The following is a 16,986-nucleotide window of genomic DNA, read 5'->3' on the forward strand; positions in this document are numbered from 1 at the left end:
CCTTGTGGAACTCCATGACTGACTTTGGCGTACATGGAGGATTCATCGTTAACATGTACAAACTGAGATCGATCTGATAAATACGACTTAAACCAGCTTCGTGCAGTTCCTTTGATGCCAATTAAATGTTCCAGTCTCTGTAATAGGATATGATGGTCAATGGTGTCGAATGCAGCACTAAGATCTAACAAAACAAGTATAGAGACAAGTCCTTTGTCTGATGCAGTGAGAAGGTCATTTGTAACTTTCACCAGTGCCGTCTCTGTGCTATGATGAGCTCTGAAACCTGACTGAAAGTCCTCAAGCAACCTATTGTCATGTAGAAAGTCACACAGCTGGTTGGCGACTGCTTTCTCAAGGATCAAACACACGGGTAAGCCAGCATCGTTGGTGGTGAAGGCAAATGAATCTGTCCACGCAGAATTAAACTCTGTATACTATACTCTGTAGACGTGAGTGTGACGCATATTTTAGTTGACAAATTATTAAAACTTTTTTTTAATTCGATGTTAAAGTATCACCTCGAACTCCCAAATAACTGTACAACATAAACAGAAATAAAATAAATAAAAATTAAATTAAGAAATAACCGTTATTCATTTTCATGTTTTTTTGTCAAGGCCAGAGGGAGCCGCTGCGAGGAGGCTGAGGAGCCGCTACGAGGAGGCTGAAGAGCCGCTACGAGGAGGCTGTAGAGCCGCTACGAGGCTGAAGAGCCGCTACGAGGAGGCTGAAGAGCCGCTACGAGGCTGAAGAGCCGCTACGAGGCTGAAGAGCCGCTACGAGGAGGCTGAAGAGCCGCTACGAGGCTGAAGAGCCGCTGCGAGGAGGCTGAAGGGCCGCTACGAGGAGGCTGAAGAGCCGCTACGAGGAGGCTGAAGAGCCGCTACGAGGAGGCTGAGGAGCCGCTACGAGGAGGCTGAAGAGCCGCTGCGAGGAGGCTGAAGAGCCGCTACAAGAGGCTGAAGAGCCGCGGGTTGCCGACCCCTGGTCTACACCTTCCAACAACAACTACAACTCTTTATAATGAGTCTATTCCCACTAATTCTTTATATTTTATGAATAATTCATAAATGTTCATATCAAAATCATCATTTGGCGCGACGTCTGATTGGTCAGAAGCACTTCCTCCTCGTGTCTCGTCTGTGAAGTGAAAATGAAGCTGATGGAGGATGTGAAACAGGATGAAGAACAACCCCCCCCCCCTCCCCGACCTCTGACCACAGTAGAGCGGAAGCTGTGGTGAGTCTCCCTCTCTGAGTGTTTCTTCTCAGTCACACTCTGTCAGCTCTGACTGTCGGATGTTTAGAGTTGAGGAGGAATAGATCTCAATCTTCATCCTTCCATCGTCTGCTCCTCATCATGGCTCCACCGGTCCTCCTCCTCCTCCTCGGCCTGCTGAGCTCCGCCGGCTCGCTGCCTTCTCCAAGAACCTCCTTCCTCCTCAGTAAGTCCAAACTCGATCAGTCCTCCAGTGTTTGTGTCACTGGAGGCTCTAATGATGAAGGAACCCGTCTCTTTTATTTTCCTTGAAGATGTATTTTATTTAGTTTTGATTTTGTATTTTTAGTCTGTGCTTTCATATCAGAAACTTATTTTACTTTTTCTTATATCAAATGAGGGTGAACTGCGTTTTAAATGCTTTTAGGTGCTGAAACTAACAATTATTTCCATTATTTATATCTATTCATCTACAAAATGTCAGAAAAGTGTTCATCGCAGTTTATTATCTGAGAAGACGTCAGAAAATATTCACTTTTTGAGAAGCTGAACAAGTGAATCTGTCTGTCTCTCAACCAACTTCAAACAGGAAATGATGCAACTGAAGGTCAAACTGAAGAAATGAAGTTCCTGCTGGAGGACGTGTTTCCAGTAAAAGTTTGACGTTTAGTGAAATCAGAGTCAATGTTCAGGTTGATAGCACTGACTGTTAGCTTAGCATAAAGACTGGAAACAGCTAGCCTGGCTCTGTCCTCAGGTAACAACATCCACCTGCAGCATGTTGATCTGTTTCGTCTGAACAGAGTCACATAAAAACTCTGTGGAAAGTCTTTTTTACACGATTCAAACAAACAACGTGCGACATAATGAGGCGGCTCGTCAGCTGATCGCAGGCTTGGAGGCACAGACACTGAACCTCAAAGTGCTCCTGATGGGCAGGACAGCGCCCGACATGTCAGTGTGTGTGTGTGTGTGTGTGTGTGTGAGAATGAGAGGTTGTATAAATGCAGCCATTTGATGAAATTAGATTTCAAGACTTTCCAGATGGTCTAAAATCATTAACAACTATTTCAGCTTCACATCTGATGTTCCTGCAGCTGAATGATGAACATTCGACGATCATTTACTGTCGACACGTTCAGACTGTAACAAACATGGAGACGAGCACACAGTCTGTCTCACAGTGATGCCACTCACTTCCTGTCTGACAGAAACTGAGAGGTTTCAATGAGACGCCGCTTACTCAGATCACAAATGGTTCTACAGTTCTACAGGCGTCTCACATGCTCATGCACAGTAAGTATGGTGTTTGTTTTGATGGTCTCAGTATGGGTACCCCCCCAAGGATCCATCGTTAATATAAATCAATGTTGATCAGTAGAGCTGACTGCAAACCGTCCCAGAGCTCTCACTCCTCTTACAGCTGCTATTGAATTTACATGAACCAAAGTCAGTGTGAGATTGTGTCACTTTTCTTTGGACTTTTGCAGCTGTGAAGTCGCTGCCACTCAGTGAGAGATACAGTCTGAGCCAGTGTTACTGTGGTAACAGGCGTGTCTTCGTGGCTGTGGTGAGACTGGTGAAGAGAAGTGAATCTGAGCGTGAGACTGACGGTGCTCAATATTACAGCTGGTACTGTGGTGTTTAGAAACTGATTCAGGCAAGATTTCAGCTCTAGTTTTATTAGATCGACGCGCTGCCTTCGATCATCGTTATGCCGACGACACCCACATGTTCTGTTACAGAGCGCCTACATCCCCGTACATCCTCTCTGCAACGGCACTGAACAGATAGATGTGTTCTTCAGCTAAATGCAGAAACCGAGGGTAACTGTCTTTGGTTCAAACGAAGGACGGCTGGGAGTTAGGGCTCATCTCGTCAGGTCTGGATTCAGGTCTGGGCGCTAACCGCTGCGCTATGTTAGCTTGACGCTCCCCTCTGTGTTTGTGTCCAGACTCTGCAGACAGACCTCTGGTCCTCTTCACTCTCCCAGACGTCCACAACACAACCACGCTGTTGCTAAGTGACGATGGATCCACCCTGTACGTAGGGGCACGGGACGCCGTCCTGTCATTGGACGTCAGTCAGAGTGATGTCATCAAGCTGAAGAAGAAGGTGAGCTCTCCCAAAGTCCCATGATGCTTTGATTTATAGATTAAAATGTTTTATTAATATGTGATGCTCTCAGATTCAGCAGTGTGTCTGTCTGTCTCTCTGCCTGTCTGTCTGTCTGTCTCTCTGTCTGTCTCTCTGCCTGTCTGTCTCTTGTCCAGGTGGAGTGGAGTCCATCAGAGAGTGAAATAAACGACTGTCAACTTAAAGGGAAGGACCCAGCGGTAAATATGAAAACGGCTCCATCCTCATTAGTTTGCTTCATATGAATGTGTGTGTGTGTGTGTGTGTGTGTGTGTGTGTGTGTGTGTGTGTGTGTGTGTGTGATTGTATCTGCAGTCGACTCACTGAGGTGTGAAGTCGGCTGTGTGACAGTAGTTGTGGGCGGGGTTGAGAGCTGAGGTGTGTTGCTTGATCAGCGTATTGATGCTTTTGAGGGAACGAACCCTGAACGTTTAGTTTACATTGAAATCCTCCAAATAACAAATTATGATCAGTCACTTATTTTTCTTTCCTTAACAAAAAGATGGTTGGAACCAACGTTTCAGTGGTTTTTAGTTTCCTTCAGAGACACCTGATGCTTTCTGATAAAGAGTTCACGTCGTGTCTCTGTGATTGGCTCAGCTGTTCCAAAGCGATGACACCAGTCATGTGATTGGCTGAGTGTATTTATTAACCAGCACATCCTCTGATCTATATTTCACTGTCCTCCACCCTTTAACACGACATGGACATGTCTGTCTCTCTGCCTGTCTGTCTGCAGGTGGACTGTCCAAACTTCGTGCATGTGCTGCAGCCGATAAACTCCACCCATCTCTACGCCTGTGGCAGCTTCGCCTACAGCCCCCATGAAGCCTACATCGTGAGTCAACTCAGACACTGAATTGAAGTATAATGTTGATTCTGGTCTTTTGCGTGTCTTTGTCTTCGTCTACGCGCCGAGTACGACGTTGTTGTTACTGATAGAAATGACGGACAACATGATGAAAGTGAGAACCCAGTTGAGATAAAGTGAAATAAGATTTTCTCCAGTTCAGACTTGATCTTGATGATTCTTCAGTGCAGTTCAGCCTCTGTGTGTTTTCGTCTCCTTCAGGACGCAGAAAGCTTCTCTATGGTCCAACGTGACGGGGCTAAAGTTCGCTGTCCGTTCAGCCCCCTCCAGAGGAGCACCGCCATCACCATCGGTCAGTCACATCTGCCACCTACAAAGAATTGCACATCAATCGACTTTTCAATTGTCTTGGTAGCATTAAAACTGTTGGAGGAGGTCAGATACATCTGAATAACATATGTAGCATGTCCAGCGTTTGTACAATCACATCCTCAGCCGCTCTGTTTGTCCGTGTGCAGATGACGAGCTGTTCACCGCCACCACGACCGACTTCAGAGGAGTCAAACCTCAGATTTCTCGACACTTCAGCAAAGATGGCCGCCCGGACATCATCCAGGACACGTCTGTCAGCTTACTGGAGGGTGAGTGAAACAACATGCATTCATTGGAGAATTCAGTCTGTCCCAGAATCCCTTGGTGTTTTCGTCTGTTGGTCGGACTGAAGAAGCAGAGCATGAGAGCAAAGTGTTCAGCTCGAGGAGTAAAGAAAGGCAGAGACACTGCCAGGGTTGGTGGTTCACTTCCCAGACTGAAGGAACAGCCACAGCGTCACAGAGATTATTATTATTATTATTATTATTATTATCAGTAGCAGGAGCTCTGATTGGCCAGACGATGTGATGATCCAAACCATGTCAGGTTCGGGGAGGTTTACCAAACATCTGTTTTGGATCAGGTTCAACCTGGACCTGTGAAGACCTCTACACAGAGGAACCTGAGGTCCACGGAGGTCCGAGAGAGGACAGGTGTTGGTTCTTCTCAGCTTCTCCTTATGAAATAATGTGAAAAGGTGCTGGAGCACTTCAGTGTAAAGTCCCTGAATCTGAGAGCTCTGTGAGAAGAGACTGTTTCTGTCGAGGGCTCTGCAGTCAGTCAGTAACCGCTGTTGTTAAAAATACATTAACATGCTGATATTTAAACCTCCTCTTCAAATACTTCTCACACATTCGTGTCACCTCACATACTGTCAACCAAAACACACTGCATTTCCTGTTTTCTGTCCCCGATGATTCATTTCCTCTTTTTCTCAAAAAAATCCCTCAAACGTCTGCCGGCAGCTCACACTGTGTTCATCAGACCATGGATGTGTTTCAGTCCATCGACAAACACTGTATTCATTATGACTTAGGACTTGATATTGAACCTTTATTTTTTGTATTATCACATCTGAATGTTTCTCTCAGATCTCTTTCCCCCACATTCAGACCACATGGCACAGCACCCTTTCCTCATCTGTCATCACTTCATGTTTTTCAGAGCCAACGTTTGTCAGCTCGTCGTCGGACCCTTCAGAGAGGAAACTCTACTTCTTCTTTAATGAAGTTGGGAAAGAATTCAACTACGTAGACGAGTTGCGAATCGCCCGGGTGGCACAAGTCTGCAAGGTGACAGTAGACCCAGAGGAGAATGTGATTATATATTTAAAGTTATATATCTAAAGATTGTTCTCTCTTCTTGGCTTCACAGGATGACGTTGGTGGACAGAGGACTCTGCAGAAGAAGTGGACGTCCTTTGCCAAAGCCCCTCTGCTCTGTCAGTCTGCTAAACAGCTTCCCTTCAGTGTTCTCGAGGATATGTTCACCCTCCAGCCCCCAGAGGGCAGTGACACCGCAGACACTCTGTTCTACGGCGTCTTCACCTCTCAGAGGTAGGAAGACGATAGCCAGACCTCCATCTGGTAAACCTCAAGGAGGTCTGCAGATATTCAAGCACAAAGTCACACAACATAAAACCAAAAGCATCTTGCGATTTTGGAGTCAGTTGAGGTTCTGCTTCAGATTAGTGACCCAATGATTGCGACGCTGTTCGGGTCGTTCTGTTCTTCTGTCCAACTTCTTGTTCCAGAACAAGATGTCTCCACTTCTACTGGCCAGACTTTCATGAAATGACAATGTGCCCATATGAATTTATCGTTGCTGTGTACAAGTGGAAGGTTTGGTCTGATGAACTACTGAAGAGGTCAGGAGGTCACGTGTATGACAGACTTACTTACCTACATCTCCAACCTTAGCTCAGCTGCCCCCAGGGCAAGTCAAGGCAAGTCAAGTCAGGTTTGTTCATACAGCCCTCGAAGCAGAAGCCTACGATCACCTTTTACAAGAGCCACGCAGGAGGGATCCGTCCTTCAGGACAGACAGATGTGTCACAAAGACCAGGAGTAGATCTACAATATGGAGAAGGCAGATGCTATTTGCACCCGAGGTGGAACCTCACCAAACTGCGACGCTAACTGCGTGTTAGAAAGCCTTCAGTTAGTTTCAGGAAAAAGAAAGTGGTTAAAAAAACAATGTTAACTTTCAGTTTCACTCAGGACTCAAACAGCAGTCTCCTCAGTGACAGTTGCTGCTCAGATTCTTTGAATTCTTCTTTTTCATCAAACCTAACTGTGTAAACATTTGCTTTAAATGGTCGTCTTCTTGACAGAACAACTGAAAACAAGTGAAACTCCTCCACAGTCAACAATGTTGGAGATAAGATATTAAAACAAAAAAATGAGACAACTGGTGTTAAATGTTTTGCAGTTCAGCAGCAGTAATAACATGAGTATTATATCTGGTCTCGTTCAGGTTCTCAGGTCCAGAATCTGCCGTGTGCGTCTTTAAGCTGCAGGACGTCAGGACGGTGTTCACTCAGAGCTACAGGATACTAGACTTGCAGACTCACCAGTGGAACCCAATACTGAAAAATCACTCCCACCTGGGAAAGGTGGGAAGGACCCTTTCACACAAAATACTGCAACAGTTTACATTCTTAAATTAAACTAAATTCACATGGACATATTACTAAAACACAAACCCACAGACCAGATGAAGTAAAAAACACCTACAAAACTATTGTTATGGAACAAAGGGAAAGGGCGTCCCTCAGGGTTTGATTCTGGGCCCAGTTTTGTTCTCACTAACTTTAACTCTTTAAGGGTGGTCTTTATTTATAGTATAGTATAATAGTCATCAGATGCTCCCGTGTGACCCTCCCTCCATGTTCTGCTGACAGTGTGGACTGGAGAGCGCTTCAGATTTTGTACTAGCAGCAGTGAAGAGGAGTTTCCTGACCAGCAACAGTGTGAAATCGGTCGGAGCCAATCCGATTGTTGTTTCTTCAGGGCAGCAATACAGTCGCGTGGCTGCCATGACGACTCAGGCAGCCAATGGAAAACAGTACACTGTCCTTTTCCTGCTTACAGGTGAGACGTCATACTGAACAGCACTGAAGATATGCATGAGAAGTTTTAACCTGGAGATAACAGGCCTGAAAAGGTTGTTAGTTTGCTGCTATGTCACCTGGAAATCTATGTTCTATTTTAAACATTGTTCATCTCTCTCTGATGTCCAGAGTCCGGATTCCTCCACAAAGTGGTTTTGTTGGATCGGGGTGCACAGGTCATTGAGGAGATTCAGGTCTTCACAAAACCTCAGCTGGTCAAAAGCATCATCCTCTCCTCGTCCAAGGTAAACCTCATAGCTTCAGGCCAGGTTGAAATATGTTTTAGGACGGTGAACTACTGAGAGATGATTTATGTTTTACTAATCAAACTGAGGTGTCTGTCCCATTAATACTGTGTCTCTAGTTGCATTAGGACACTGAGGACAATGTCAGGACTGATTTATGGCAATATTTGATTTACAGGAGGCATCTAATTAACTGGATTAACAACAATCAGACATCCCTGTCTATATTCTCGTTAAATACATAATGAAGTAAGCGCAACTGAAGTCATTTCACGAAACCTGCCCGATGCAGACGGTGGTAAGAAGGTCCTGGCATCAAAAGTCTCATCATTTTGAATGACCTAAAATGTACTTTGAAATGTAAATGTATATATTTTTGAGGATTTAGGACACCACAGTGGAACTAAACTACAGTGATCTACATCTAGCAATGATCCTAAATATAAAATAAAATGAAATCATGAGTCTAAAATCACTCTCATCTGTAACGTGACTTGATCACAGTGAGGATTCTCTGTCTCTATCTTTTACCTTCAGTGTTATAATCAGAGTCGATATCAGACAGACAGAAATATACAACGGTGTGTCGTCTGCATAATGATGATATTTGAAATAGTAAATATTAATTCTTCCATGAGACTCAGAGATGCACAATCAGGAAGGAGTCTGTTTTGTTAGATGTAGAACGTCAGGTTGGTTTGGGCAGATTGGTTATTATTATTATTGCTTAATATTTAGTATATTACAGAGTACAGTCACAGTGTTTTCTGCTCCTGTAGGGAGTCCTTTATGTGGGGACGTCGGAGGGTGTGACCGCTGTCCCAGTGGCCAATTGCTCGACCTACAGAACCTGCAGCCAGTGCGTTCTGGCCAGAGATCCTCTGTGTGGATGGAGCCGGTCCAGCCAGTTCTGCACCAGTCTGGATGGCAGTCATGAGAACATGTAGGTGAAAGTCCACATTTATAGATCCTCACAGGTTATTAAGCCTCAGATTTAAAGAATTATTTTTCTTCAAAGAAGAAATTCAACTACTGTTGAGGACTCTTGAGGTAACCTGCACTTTACATGGAAATACTCTCATCAGATCTCTAGAATATCAGACTCTGTGGTGAATGTGGCCTTTACATAACCGTTCTTTCCATATTCAATTAAAAAATAAGCTTTGATTTAAGGTGGCTGCTTTCTTCGCTTCCATGCAGAGCCCTTAACACTAGCACTAGGGTTTACTTACATTTTGTGTGCATCAAGTACTTAAAGTAAATTACAGGAGCTGAGTAAGTAATGAAAGAAACTGACTCATACCAAGTAGAAAAGGTTTTGCTTCTCTCTTGCACTTTGTTTGTGGCCTAATATGCATATTCACCCATTCTTATCTACTTCCAGATCTGTTTAAAATGTGTTTAGATGCAGCAGAGAGATGAGTTGCATTCCACATATAGAGTTATAAAGAGTCTCAAATGTATCTCGAGTGAGTCTTTGTAATGAATAAATAGCACCTGACTATTGACTGATTACCTGACTGACAGGATGTCGGTTTACTCCTCAGGGCTCAAGACCTGGAGGACGGCAATGTGGAACAGGAATGTCAGAGTCAAAGCAAGGCCAGCCTGGACACAGGTAACATCTTCATCAGTAAAAGACATCTACTGACAGATATGAAGCATCATTTTCGAGTCATTTAGAAATCTCTTACTGGCTGAAGACAGTACTTCATCTTGTGTCTCTAAGATTTCCGAGATTTGACCTTTCAAGTCTTCTTATTTTCTTTTACCTCGAGGAGGCAGTCGAGGAAAAGTCAGTAGGATTCATCCACAGGGAAACATGAATGTCTGTCTAGTTGTTGAGATATTTCAGTCTGGACCAAAGTGAAGTGACCAACAGACTGATAGCATGACTAAAAACAGCGGGGCTTATCCGCACCATCTCCCCCTCTCTTGTATTTATTATAAAATGTTCTGTCTCGCAGAAGTCAGCGTTCATTTGAACGAAGCAGTGAGGCTTCAGTGCCAGAAACCTTCCAACCTGGCCACTCTGACCTGGACCTCCCCTCGATTCAAAAACCTGCCAGAGAAACTCTTTATCCAGTCAGCTGACGGCGGTTTGAGCTTCTTCGCCACCGCCGACACCTTCGGGTCCTACCGCTGCGAGTCAGAGGAGGGCGGGTACAAGGAAGTAGTTGAAAGCTATGACGTCCGACAGATTACTCCTCATTCCATGAGCCCCATTCTAAATGTGCCCAGCAACAAAGATGAGTCCTACGAGGACATTGCAACTGAGGAACCAGTGACTCATAGGGTACCACCTTCAGACCCAGAGGACAACGACATGAAGGACGAAAGTGAAGAATTCACGACCAATTTAAAAAACGAGGCCGACTATAAAAATAAAGAAGATTCTGGATTGAAAAACAACCTTCAAGACAATGACGTGGACTTCACCCCGACCTCCAGAAAAGACGCCCAGTCCAGGAAGGAGCCACTTGATGACACTCAGATGACAAAAGAGAAGAGTTACCACAGGGAGCTGGTTGTGGTTTCCCTCCTGCTGGCGACCTGCGTCTGCGTCCTGATACTCGGAGGGCTCCACATGTGGCGCCAAAGGAAAACTGGCCTCAGAGGGAACCTGGTCAGTCCAGAGGACGGCAGCAAAACAAACCAATGTATGGAGAGCGTTCCCTCTCTGAACAGCCCCCCCGAGGACCCTGAGGTGAAGGTGCTGGAGTAACAATGTTTTAGTGAAAGAAGCCTCATCTCAAATGTTCGTCACATGACCCTCTTGCTAAAGGTCTTACCTGAAGTCAGGTGTTTCAGATGGATAGTTTCAGTCCAGAGGTAGCCTCAGGTGGGACCCTGTTTCCCCTCCAGGGAACCGTCCGGCTGCCATCTTTGTTTGGATTTAGAGTCCCAGCTTGAGTTGATGGTTAGAAGAGTCTTTGAGGATTCTGGGGGGTTGAGGGTTTTTATCTGAAAGCAGTGACATGAGGTGGGTCATCATCACAAACTCTGATCCTGAAATTAATTTTCACATATTTTCAGTGAAGCTTCAGTTGATTCATTGATTTAATGAGAACTGATCCACCTAATACTGATCAGTGATTGGTTTAAATTGGATGAAATTAATATATAGACATTGGAAATGCTTTTATTAGACAGGAATGTGTAACAGTGGTGTTTAAATGCAGGTTGAATGACTCAGCTTTGTTTTGTGAATAATTTTGATAAAATGATCTGTCTTTATATCATGTTTCAAATCAGGGATGAGACTTTATGGATATTGAATCCTGTCTGTTCTTCATATGTTTGTATGAACAGTTTCTCTTCACTGTGAGTGGATGAATGTATGTAAACAGGATGATGATATTTATAGTTGCTCTGGTAATGCTGTCATCATATATTGATTCTTCATCAGTTTGTAATTGTCCCTGCCCTAAATGTTTGTTTCCAGTGTGTGTTTTATTGATGATGATGATGATATCATCTGTTAAATCCTGGTAATGTACAGATCAGTTTACTCGCAGTGTATTTCGTTTTGTTTTGTTTGTTTTTAAAATATCTGCAGGGATTCAAACTGTTTTTCTGTTATAGATTATCGATCAGTTTTTACTTTGATCACAGATATAAAAACTGCAGCTTCTCCTTTAATGGTCCTCAGGTGGTCTGCTGAGGCTGTAATAAAAAGCAACGTACATGAGCACAGAATCAGTGTGGCTTTTTATTTGACAGCAGATTCAAGTAGCATCTTGTCATGAAAGTTAATAGTTAAGATTTAGTTCAATCAATATTTCTCCTGTTTTATTTATGTCATTACATGACTTTTATATATATATATATGGCTTTATTCATATGATTTGACATGTTCTTGTAAAATTCATGATTAGAACTTCTGGAAAACACAAACACTGTAAAAAGTGCTGAATGTATCGAGATGTTTAACATAAAAACATCTGGAACCAAACTGTCCAACATTCAGTCCATTCAGCTGCTGCTCTGAAATATATTTAAAAAAGAACGTAAAGCATAAAAGCAGATTCAAGAAGAAACCGTTTGTTTTCCCTCAATCAAAAAATAGATTGTCAGTGGAATATTCCTTCAACTCCAACATCATTGCTTTTAAACATAGTTCCCCATTTCTCTTGAATTACAAAATATTTTCTAAATGTCAGCTAGAAGTAATCAACAGTATTTATATTATGATTTCCACAAGATTCAAATCTACAGGAGCAGTTCATGTAAATATCAGTAATCATGTAAAGTTTAGAATCTGACCCGCAGAGCTGCAGAGCAGCAGAGTCTCTTTAATCAATAAAGTGAAGTTGGATTCTTGGAAATGATGCCGTGGAGGTGTGCATGCTGCCTTCAGGTGTTATCGGAATCATCACAATCTGGATGTAACGGGAGCTGGTTCGAGTCAAAATGACTAAATGAAATATACTCAGAGATGTCAGTATGCAGACTAGATCTGCGTGATGTTTTGGGTGTAGTGTTTTAATGGACACCCACAGAAAACTTCTCACGGCTGTGAGATTTGTAAGATTTCCTTACTTTATAATTGGCTTTATAATTGCAAACACTGTAATGATGAGTTTTAATGATGAAAAAGAGCACATCAACGGCTGATGGCAACTTCATGTGTTATATACATGAACGTCTCTTTTCTGTGTGGACCAATGATATTGTTAAATATGTTGTGTGTGTTTTTATTTTTTGCTCAAATGACACACGGTCAATCAAATCATTTCTGTTGTATTATACAAATAAAACAAAGGCATTAATATATTGTTTTTGCTGTAAAGTCAATTTTTTGTTTTTATTTCCACTCGAAGGAAACTTCTTTGGCTTGTTTTCAGATTTACGAGTTTATGATGAGCACCTGAAGGCAGCATAATAAACAGAACAGTTCAATCAAGTTCAAGTTAGAAAGCTTCCGCATCTCCGCCTGAAAACTGCGAATTAAACTGCAGGTAAGCTTCTCTAATGTCTTCAAACACGTGAAGACATTTAGGAGAAGACTTGTCCTTTGAACAGCCTTCACGGTCCTTCGGCCAGAATACTTCAGCTAACGTTGACGTTACTGCGCCACAGTCGTTAGTTCAGCTCGCAGCGGTCGGTTTGTAATATGTAGAAAATACATGGGAGCGTGAAGTCTTCTTTAATAACTGTGTGATATTAAAGAGCCAACACGTAACAAGTGAAATGAACAATCATTCATAATTAGCACTTCCTGGTCATGCAATGTAGAACTCCATTTACAATTCAGTGAATTTAAGATTACTTAGCGTATGAAGAGATAATGAAACCTGCTGGGCAACATTTTAAGAGCTCCCAAGACTCCAGAGACTCTTCTGGTAATTTCGGTGCTTGTATTATAATCTGGTTTATCTAGTAACCTCAGCAAATGATTTGATCTGAAAACCAACACCCGGTTCCTCTGCAATCCACACTTGTTTCACGTTGCAATACCAAGGATAGAAATGAGAGTTTTTATTCCCAAGTCATTGATGCCTGTTTCCACCTCAAGAGAAGAGAAGTTTCCTCTTGTGAACATGAGAGAAACACTGTTGGGTTAATAAGTAGAGCAGTATATAAAGTCAATGAGCTCCACCTTTACCAGTTTACAGCAATGCACCCTGGGACTGATGTTGTTGACGCAGATGTTTGTCTTATTGTCTGTTCTGATGATTGTTTTTTCCCAGAGTTCCCTCTGAGCTCCGGTGACCTCTGACCTCTATCATGACGTCCACGTCCATCACCACCGTCGGTGGACTGGTGGTCGTCACTCAGGTCATCCCTCAGGATGACAACCACATCCAGCTCCAGACGGCTGCCACCTCCCCACAGGCTCCGCCTCCAGCCACAAAGGCCCCGCCCACACACCCCGCCAAGATGGACGACATGGCGGCCGCCTTCCTGCGGGGGGAGCCACTGGGCCTCGGGGTGAGACGGAAACAGATCAGGGACAGGTGCATGTAGGAAGTTAGTTATTGTAGGTTAGTTGTCTGAGTCATAATCTGAACACACATACAGGATACACATATTTATTATTATCTTTACACATTTAGAGGATATCTTTATTATTATGTCCATCCAGAATAAACCTCCAGAAATCCACTTAGACACCAGAGGAAAGAGACGCTGCAGAACCTGCCTGAGAATCCTCCTGCTTTTCACTTTCCTTCAGTGTCTCAGTGATCAGTGATGGTTGTCTGTCCGTCCATGAGGACGCTGCAGACAGGAGCTGCTAACAGCTGATTCAGCTGCTGTGATGGAGACCATGTGACTAAAAGGAAATAAATACAGATTAAAAGTAATGGGGCTCAAGTTGTAGCTAACAGCTAACTCACTGACTCCATGGCAACAGGGAGGAGATGGGGGGGCCACAGTGTCAGGCTGTTTTTGAACTTATCAATAGTTTTTAATATCAGAACTTGTTATAGAGTTTCAGAACGCAGGACTTTTACTTGTAGTGAAGTATTTTTTACTTTTACTTAAGTAAAGGATCTGAGTACTTGGTGTGGTAATAGAGGACTGTGTGTTTTCAGGTTGTTCAGATCTTCATCGGCCTGCTGTGTATTCTGTTCAGTCTGACCGCCGTCTACTCCCCGACCCTGATCGGCCACGCTCCGCTCTGCCTCGCCGTCACTGTGCGTAAACTTTACTCAGGACGAGTAACAGATGACTGATTACTAACTGTCAGCAGTCTGAGAAGTCAGATCAATAATCAACATGTGTCTCTGCAGTTCGTGGTCTCCGGCTCTCTGGCGGTGGCGGCGGCGAGACGGACTTCAGTCAGACTGGTGAGTTTTCACTCTTGGTCTTACGGAGGTGACGAAACAGAATCTGTCAGCTGTGGTTTTGTTGTCTTCACACAAAGAGACAAATGACTCGACTGCAGGACAAGAAATGTTTGAGACGGACAAATGAGCTGAACCTCAGTCTGTGTGTTTGCTGCGGGTGCAGGTCTGGGCGTCTCTGGTGTGGCACCTGATCAGCGTTGTGTTCGGCCTGGCGGGTGTGGCTTATCTCTGCTGGCTGCTGGCTGCTGGCCCCCCCTCTGAACGGTTCTGTGGTAGCCACACCCTCGGGGGCTTCATGAGCACTGACGAACAGAAGACTACGTGCATCAATAAGATGTGGATGCTGAATGTAAGTTCATCACTCGGACTGATCCGGACCTCGGGTCCAGACTGTTCAGGTCCACAGGACTCTGCTGTGGATGACCATGTTTGTGTTGGATTTGATCCTTCAGGACCTGAAATAATTCTAATATTATATTGAATCTATATCTGTGTGGCAGGATTAGCCTAATATTGGAATATTAGAGCTGGAGGACCAAAGAGAGCGCCGACAAGACACAATCACACATAAAAATACGCTTTTATTGTTTCTCTGACTATCTGAAGTCTGACCCGCTGTTTCAGGTGTCTGTGTACGGACTCCTCGGCCTCCTCCTGGTTCTGCTCGTCCTGCAGGTTTGTGTCGCCGTCACTGTCTGTGTTTTCTCCGGCAAAGCCATCAGACGCCGCGGCCGCCACGTGCCGATCATGGTGAGACATTTCCAGTTGTTTTTTTATGAGCAGGATTTTATTCAGTTTGAGCAGGTGGTTAACTCCAGTAAAGCCAGAGTTTAGTCTGTGAGTAATGGAGTACTTACCTCCTTCTGAGTGACTGAATTGTTGCAGTGATTTTGGGAAACAGTGTAGAACCAAACGTTGTCTCCATATTCTGACCTTGTTTATTGTTTAGCTGTGTTTGAGTTTATCCTGGAAAACAATGACTTCTATAATAGAGTTAATCCGAATGGTCAAAACACAAAATAACAAGTCCAAGTACTTCATGGAAGTGACAGAGGAAGACAAAACAGTTTAACAGCTGATGATGGTGAGTTTTTGGTTTGACCTTTGACCTCCAGGTGGATGTCCATAATGGCAGCGCTCTGCTGTCCGGTGCAGCGTCGGAGCTCGGCAGCGACGTCGCCCTGTTGGACAGCGACGGCTAACAAACCTGCACATCGCCTCCAAACTCACCGTGAGAGGGGAGGACGAAACCACTAGTAATACTACAGTAATACTATAGTAATACTATAGCAGAGTACTGTCATACTCTGACTCTGCTTGTCACTATAATCTGTAATCAGTTTCTCTCTTTCTCTGCTCTTCATCAGTTGACTTTGACAGCGGTCACAATAGTCATCATGTTGCGCTGCATTCTGGGTAATTTAGGAGTTAATCTGCCAAACTTGTGATTGTGTTTAAAAATGGAGCAGATGATACAGACACTATTGTTGTGTTTATTTCAGAATTGTAACTGTGAAGCACAGTCAGCCATCAATAGAGAGGGAATCAGAGATGGACATTTTGTGCAAATAACTGCCACTAATTTTATTTTAATGCTGAATTCATCAGAAGACACTAAAAGTAAAGACTGACCAGTTTAAAGCATTTTACAGGTTATCTAGTGTTTGTTCCAAGTGAGGCAAAATTAAATCGACACATTTTTGAAGGGAGTCTGGTGACTTTGTGGCAGTATCATAAAAGAGCATGTTTACAATAACAGTTCAATAGGTGTGTGAATTTGGAGAGCTAAAAATTACCTTCATGTTGATTGTGCATGTAGTTATCTATCATGCATGTATTTTTAGTTAAATCAGGTAAAAAACAAACCCTTCTTATGAAGCTACAATAAAGCTAGCTAAGTCACAGATACTGTTGTGTGCTAAACAAATTACAACCAATATATCTACAAAACTAATTCATTTAGTTGTCCCACTTAGTTCTACTTTTGCTGGCTGATTTAAACACTTCTGTTTTCATCTGAAAGGTACCACAACTCTCCGACGGGGTGCACTTTACTCGATAACTAAACGACAGTCCCGACAAACGGAATTCAAACACGTGTGTTGACAGTTCAATTGTTACCAGATGAAAAGATGTAAATGAACTTCTGTGTTTTTATTTGTTTCTGAAAGCTTTTCTGTCTGTTTGTACACAGCAGTTATTCAATAAAATGAAGATTTTTTCCACATTGTTCTTACTGAAGAAACATCAAAGTTCATTGAAGTGATAAATGGATTAGTTACTACAGAAAATGAA

General features: G+C 43.4%; 2 protein-coding genes across 2 annotated transcripts; both read left to right on the forward strand.

Annotated features, from left to right (window-relative positions):
* Positions 1-1,357: 1,357 nt before the first annotated feature.
* Positions 1,358-10,654, forward strand: LOC139290541 (semaphorin-4A-like). The gene is made up of 14 exons (XM_070912345.1): positions 1,358-1,447; positions 3,176-3,336; positions 3,495-3,557; positions 4,097-4,195; positions 4,430-4,520; positions 4,687-4,809; positions 5,705-5,832; positions 5,915-6,096; positions 7,016-7,154; positions 7,443-7,632; positions 7,782-7,897; positions 8,677-8,840; positions 9,445-9,515; positions 9,865-10,654. The coding sequence occupies exons 1-14, from the start codon at positions 1,363-1,365 to the stop codon at positions 10,620-10,622; spliced, it is 2,370 nt and encodes a 789-aa protein (XP_070768446.1). The 5' UTR covers positions 1,358-1,362; the 3' UTR covers positions 10,623-10,654.
* Positions 10,655-12,784: 2,130 nt separating this feature from the next.
* LOC139290386 (membrane-spanning 4-domains subfamily A member 4A) lies at positions 12,785-16,916 on the forward strand. Its single transcript, XM_070912156.1, has 7 exons — positions 12,785-12,858; positions 13,591-13,831; positions 14,437-14,538; positions 14,635-14,691; positions 14,855-15,040; positions 15,316-15,441; positions 15,807-16,916. Exons 2-7 carry the CDS (start codon positions 13,628-13,630, stop codon positions 15,891-15,893), a joined length of 762 nt encoding a protein of 253 aa, XP_070768257.1. The 5' UTR covers positions 12,785-12,858; positions 13,591-13,627; the 3' UTR covers positions 15,894-16,916.
* The last annotated feature ends 70 nt before the right edge of the window (positions 16,917-16,986 follow it).

Source organism: Enoplosus armatus, chromosome 9 (genome assembly GCF_043641665.1).
Source record: "Enoplosus armatus isolate fEnoArm2 chromosome 9, fEnoArm2.hap1, whole genome shotgun sequence".
Lineage (NCBI taxonomy): Eukaryota > Metazoa > Chordata > Actinopteri > Centrarchiformes > Enoplosidae > Enoplosus > Enoplosus armatus.

Coding starts and splice junctions, on each gene's coding strand:
- LOC139290541 (XM_070912345.1), top strand. CDS start 1,363: ATGGCTCCACCGGTCCTCCTCCTCCTCCTCGGCCTGCTGAGCTCCGCC. Junction 4,521..4,686: donor GAGCACCGCCATCACCATCG/GTCAGTCACATC, acceptor GTCCGTGTGCAG/ATGACGAGCTGTTCACCGCC. Junction 6,097..7,015: donor GGCGTCTTCACCTCTCAGAG/GTAGGAAGACGA, acceptor GGTCTCGTTCAG/GTTCTCAGGTCCAGAATCTG.
- LOC139290386 (XM_070912156.1), top strand. CDS start 13,628: ATGACGTCCACGTCCATCACCACCGTCGGTGGACTGGTGGTCGTCACT. Junction 14,539..14,634: donor CGCTCTGCCTCGCCGTCACT/GTGCGTAAACTT, acceptor GTGTCTCTGCAG/TTCGTGGTCTCCGGCTCTCT. Junction 14,692..14,854: donor GACGGACTTCAGTCAGACTG/GTGAGTTTTCAC, acceptor CTGCGGGTGCAG/GTCTGGGCGTCTCTGGTGTG.